The 6,425-nt window shown below is 39.6% G+C and overlaps 1 protein-coding gene and 1 pseudogene across 1 annotated transcript; both read right to left on the bottom strand.

Annotated features, from left to right (window-relative positions):
* Positions 1–298: 298 nt before the first annotated feature.
* On the bottom strand, positions 299–1,485 carry LOC147431739 (uncharacterized). The gene is made up of 4 exons (XM_086493704.1): positions 1,422–1,485; positions 1,229–1,303; positions 527–648; positions 299–433 (listed from the first exon to the last, which is right to left on the bottom strand). The coding sequence occupies exons 1-4, from the start codon at positions 1,483–1,485 to the stop codon at positions 299–301; spliced, it is 396 nt and encodes a 131-aa protein (XP_086349830.1).
* Positions 1,486–1,641: 156 nt separating this feature from the next.
* LOC147431738 (uncharacterized) lies at positions 1,642–4,512 on the bottom strand (annotated as a pseudogene).
* Positions 4,513–6,425: the final 1,913 nt, after the last annotated feature.

The raw sequence follows: 6,425 nt of genomic DNA, 5'->3' as shown, positions 1-6,425 counted from the left end.
CGAAGGCATGTCACCCACATCATCAACATAAAGAGAGGTGGATCCCATCTCTGCTTCGCTTTTTAGGGCGAAATAATGGTTGCACATAATCTGAAATCAAAGTGTCATCAATGTTGACTGTTGCACACACCCGCCCTGTGCCTAAGCATGCTGCCAATACGGGCGTTGTACGACATCCCAACTCCAAGCAAAGACCTCCAGGCCTACAAAGAAGCTCCACAAAACATGCAATAAAAGAGTGACTTTGTTGCAAGCCACCACGCCATGGATCCCCTGATGATGATCTGGCTAGAGAAGACTATGGAAAATGGTGCATCATGTAAGAATCCAAAGGCTGCATGCCAAGCCGATTGAATAGTGGGGTTCTCTCAACCACAAAGCAAGGTGGTTGCATGCCAACCCTATGCACCATAAGTAAGAGAGAACAATGACACTACACCACCACATAGACAATTAGAGGGCAATCACAATAATAATAACACACCAAAATGAGAAACAAACAAGTTAATATGTAGAAGAGCATTACCTCAATCCGACCACCAAAGCTATTACCATAACCATAAGCTCCATGATGGAGGACCACAATGCGACGATGAATAGCCATCTCTGATGCACGACAAAATCTCTCAACCCAACCGATGGTATCTCCTGCAAGAGGTTTCAAAAGTCACAATAGAAAACACACAACAAAAATCAATGAGTATTGTATAAAATTATGAATGAAGCAAAAACCTGCCATAGAGACCATGATCAACAACCACCCTAAGTCTGAAAAACTCGAATATGCAAGTTGCATGCCTGCACAAACATGATCCTCGCTACAAACATCCCAAAGGGGTACAACAGGGGAGGCTAATGGGGAACCACCAAAGGGAAGATCCAAAAAAATAAAATCAGCAGCCCATGCGACTGTTCTCCCACCACGCATGCACAAGGTCCCATTGAGGCGTGCACATCCCATGTGCTCATGAACACGAATCCATGCAGGATGTCGAACACCGGCCCTAAAATCAGCAACAATGGCTATGTAGTCCCCAGAAATGGCCATGCATCATGAGTCAAGCAATGAGGAAAGAGAAGACAAGAGAGTATCAACGATGTAGACAAAAGAAATGGTTTTCTTTGCAACAATCTCCCCAAGAGGTACTGCGATACAAGAGGTAGTACAAAGTGACTTAACTCCAATAAATGAACGAAACAAACAATTGCATCGCAAGTGAAAGCTCACCATGCTCTCCCTCCATGTTTGCATCCACCCTAGTCTCAACAATCACCTCCTTTCCCTTGCGAGAAGTATTTGTAGCTTGAAAAAAGCAAAGAAACACAATATTACCGGTATGTATAACAAATAACTTTAGGAAAAAGAGAATTTAAAGCTCTTAGACAAATTATGTTTGAGGCTATTTTGAGTAGCCATTTACCGGATATAACCTCGTCCACTCTAAGAGGGAGAGGCACATCGACGGATGTGCCACCAACTCTCATAGTATCTTGAAGCTCTCTCTCTCTCTCTCTCTCGCCAATACATGCCCAAAAACCATGTCTATCCACCATGGACATGCCTCCGACTCCCAAGTAGTGAGCTTATGCATGGAAGGGGAGTACATGCATCCCTCCCCAGTAGATAGTTGTGCCCACTGCTTAGCTAAGAATGGAATCCCTGGTAGAAAGCCTTTTCCAACCAAGAATAATAGAAATCTAAAACAAAATAACAAAATAACATCACTACATACTTCGTAATTATGAAAAGCTTGAAATAAAAGTATGATGAGCTTGACCTGTAGGCTAGACCCCGCTGATATGCCATGCGTACCGTATCCACTTTCTTCATAGCTTGCTTGTCAACATCTTTTGTCTTAGCTTCAAGAGAGGTCTCCAAAGGATAAAGATAGGGTTGTGCTTCAAACTTGAGCTCCTCAAAGTAAGAGGCAAGAGAGCAATCATGAGGCAACAAAATACCACCAACAATGTTGCTCAAGTCCTCCACAAACTTTGTGGCCCTATCAAAAATCCTTTGTAGAATGCCCTCTCTACAGATCCAACTACATAACAAGGAAGTTGAGAAAAAACTAAAATAATCACAAAAACTAGAAACTCTACATCAAAGATTCTTGAAAGTCAAAGAAACTTTACTCACATGCGATACACATGATCTCCTTTCTTTAAACCATAAGAGGATCTAGTAATCTTATCTGCCTCAAGCAAGGAAACCCATAACAGTTTTCTCAAGACAGGAGCATCATGCATAGCAATCAAGTTCAGTTTCTCAAGCGTAGCCCAACTATCAGGACCCCATTTGAGTGCAAGAACTCGAACCATCCAATCCGGTCCAAGATTCGGATCAACAATATTTAGCAACTGCAGTTTTTGAGGAACGAATAGAAAACCAAGTTTAAATGGCTATTACACTATGTGCAAAACACCCAAAACAAAAATAATTCAACCACCTTCCCAACGTGCTCTCCATATTTGAGTGCTAAATCATTCAATATTTTCTCCTCCTCTTTTATTAGTTCTTCATTTTTCATTGTGTGCCTAGCTTGCTCTATTCTTTGGCTCAATTCCTTGGACATTTGAACCTTCAACACATACTTAAAAATAAATAATTTGCAAAAAACAAGCACATACTCTTTGGCTCAATTACTTGCATATTTTATCCTTCAATACACAATTTAATATATGTAATTTTCACAAAAAGCAAATATAATATCGTTCCAAAAAAGCAAGCCAAAGACACTCACATCGTATAAGAGCTTTCCCAAGTATCAACGAGTAAGTGGATACCAAGGCTCCACACCCTTTGAGTATTTCTTACGGACTGCAATAATTAGCTTTTGATATTTTTCTGGTAGCCCTGTTACATAGGCTTCATGATCTGTCGCACAAATGTGGGAGCAGTTGACAAGCTCATCCCTAAGATGCGTGACTACAAGGGCATGTGTATTCATGCTATTCCAAGGTCATATACAATATATACAAAGTCAGAAACACGGCATAGAAAATTTCTACTAAAATATATAGAAAGTCATGAAGCTTACAAATTCATTCTTTGCAAGCTACTAAGCAGAGCTATCTCTGGCACTCGAGTAGGATCAATAAATGTACAAAGCACACTACAATGTTTCTCTCGATCAACGGAGAATCTCTCTTTAACAGCCATCCAAGCTACCGTTCTATGATTACCCTCCCAAACATGTAACATTTTATTAGAGAGAACTTGAAGATTTGGTCTTTTAGAAAGCTCAATTTCAAACTCTTCATGTATATCAACCCATATTGGGTCCCATGAAGAAAGAAGGTTCTTTGCAAAAACGATAATCATAGGCAGAAAAGCACACTCAACTACTATTTATGAGAAAAACAAAAAACAACATAGAAACAGAGAGTAGGAAAGACCAAAGCAGAGAAATGAAATACTTGTCACATAAGCTTCCTCCTTCTTGCAATTCCAAACTGAAACAATAAAAGCTCCTTTTTCTTGCATGTAGCCCTCCTTTGCAAAAGCAGCTTTCAACCCACTAACATCAACTTGTAAGCCTCTCACCCTTGCATAAGGGATCAATCGACATAAAGGAATTGGTGGACAGTCAAAACAAGTGAACATGCGAGTACATTGAAGAATATCTTGTCCTCTATGTATGTAAAGTTTTTGCTCTTCCCCTATCTCAGTCTCTACTGCTACTTCATCTCTTACGACATAAGGCACTATTTGAAAACATGCCTCTTGTGGGGCAAGAGATTCATCAACTTCATTTATGGAGCCAAGCCCCAAGTCCTGACTTTGCATCTCCTCCTCCTGTGTCTCCAAACCATCTGTCATATCTGTGACAGAGACTGCACTTATTTGATCACTGCTCTCTAAGATACTGGAAGCTTGAGTTGAAGAAATCCGTCTCCCTCTGTGACCTCGTCCACGAATTGAAGGACTTGCAAAACAAAACCAAAAACAATTTAATTACTTCACTAAAATTCCCTCTATGCGTCCATGCCGATGCGGATGCCTAGAGGCAATTCAAAAAATCAAAACTTTATCTTATTGATCTCCACCTAAGCATCCATGTCGGCTTGGATTGATAGAGGGGAGCTAAAAATTTCAAAAAAGCATGGTCAATTATAAAAATTAATCTCAAGAAATTCCCTCTAGACATCTATGTTGGCGTGGATAGCTTGATTGAGCTTACTTAGCTTAATAAAACATGATTAAATTCAATGCAAAAATGAATCACTCTACCGCTAAACCAATGTTGCAAGAAACTACTTCTAGCCATCCACGCCGGCGTGGATGGCTTCAGGTAGTTTTAAGTGAAGCTATACAGATCTGAAGATTCTTAGAGAGAGCTTATAAACCGGTAGATTTTCACATTCAAAACTCCTTCTAGCCATCCACGCCAGCATGGATGGCTACAGGTAGTTTAGGCTTAGAATCATAATGATAAGGAAGCTACACAGAAGTCTTGGCAGAGCCTTGGCAACTTATCCCAACACAAGCGCCTTGGTTTGAGTTTCCGCCATGATTCTCCTATACACTGGCTAGAAGGTCTCTCTCTCTCTCTCTCTCTCTCTCTCTCTCTCTCTCTCTCTCTCTCTCTCTCTCTCTCTCTCTCTCTCTCTCTCTCTCTCTCTCTCTCTCTCTCTCTCTCTCTCTCTCTCTCTCTGCGGGGGGTGCACTACCCCTCCAACATCTCTCTTGGGCTTTATAGAGAGCGTTACAATTACAGAAAGGTTCAAATTCCAATTGAAGAGTTACAGTTACAGAAGGCTTCTCATTTTAATTAAAACATAAGCCTTAGAAACATAGCTTTAAAACATTGAAAAAAAAAACTACCTGTAGCCATCCACGCTGGCGTGGATGGCTACAAGTAGTTTACAAATCTACCTGGCAGGAGGTTTTCGGGCCGACGTAGACTCCCTTCTCCCCATGGCCGAGTTAGACTCCCAGCAGGTTCTCCCTTCTCCAAACGTTATCAGCTTGAGAGATTAACTCATTAGTTATGCAACAGGCCGGTGCACTCAATTAGCGCAGGCAAAATTCCCTCAAGTGGGCGCAAGCAAGGCGCTTGGTGGCGAGCAGGTGGAGGGGAGAGGCGAGAGGAAACCTGAGCCGAGATGGGAACCTGAGGCAAGAGGCTTGAAAGGCTCAAGCAAAGCAGCAAGCGGCATCAGGCATCAGAGATAGCGCAAAGAGAGATGAGAGAGAGCGCTGTAGAAACGTTAAAGCTGGACCTGTGAATTTCTTTAAAGCTAGACCTGTGAATTGCTATAAAAAACTACAGTAGGGGCCTACAGGGCCCCTTTCATATTATGATCGTTCTCTATCTTTCTTTCTTTCTCTCTCTCTCAGGAGGTAATAGTTATAGTGCATGGAGTATAGCTAATGATCATGGAGTTTCCCGCATATAGCTAATGATCACAGTGCTTGAAAAAAACTTTTTTTCAAAAACTTGGCAAACCTACATATGTGAAACAACGGAGGTAAATTGACAAAATTTCAAGGTTTTTATACCAAATTACACTAATTTTTTCTAAATTTTACGGGTTTTTTCACCTTCAAATATAAAATTTAAAGGTAAATTTCAAAATTTGTAGTTGGGATTACACTATATCTAGGTTTTTTCCGAGCTTGATTAAAGAATATGAAACAATGACTCCGTTTTTAATTTCTTAGCATGTAATTTGTCACAAATTACCATGCAAAAAGGGTAATTATAACTAAAAATAATAAAGCAATTACTTGTATTGATAGACAGCCAGTCTTCTTATGAAAAGCTATAATTTTTCTACCTTTCAAGAAATTCAATCTCAGGACAAGGGGTACTTTGGGAATTTTGAAGAGCATTTTAAAAATTTGTGACAAAATATTAGGGCTTTTTTGGAAATTTTTGAAATTTGAGTGTCTTAGATTTTAATAAACCAAAAACACTCAGTATGGGGTAAACACCCTTAACTTTGGCATGGGATATTGTGCATGGGACATTTAACTGGGTAGGTGAAGTTCGGTTGTCATTAATATGCTTGATTGACTGAAAATCGTAAAACTCAAAAATCTAAAAGCAGGGTTTTTTTTTAGTGTTTTAAAAATTAAAAGCAGGTTCATTTTTTTAGTGTTTTTAAAACTAAAACAGGCTCCTTTTTAGTGTTTTAACACTAAAACAGGCTCGTTCTTTGAGCACTTTATATTTCATGTTTTGACTATATTATATAGTGAATTATTATTTCTAATATATATTTTATAAAACAATAATTGTTGTTCATGGGAACACAAACGTGCAATATTCCTGGCGGCTTGTGCTTATGGATAGAATTTTAAAGATATCAATCTATTCTATTTACACCCGCTGTATCAAAAACAACCATGCCACTGCTCTTTGATATTCTTACCTTCTGCTAAACACACTATTAACCCATGGGGAGATGCATTACAGTTT

The sequence above is a fragment of the Adiantum capillus-veneris genome, chromosome 21 (genome assembly GCF_014529385.1).
Source record: "Adiantum capillus-veneris isolate H3 chromosome 21, ASM1452938v2, whole genome shotgun sequence".
Lineage (NCBI taxonomy): Eukaryota > Viridiplantae > Streptophyta > Polypodiopsida > Polypodiales > Pteridaceae > Adiantum > Adiantum capillus-veneris.
This window is presented reverse-complemented; position numbering and strand designations above follow the sequence as displayed.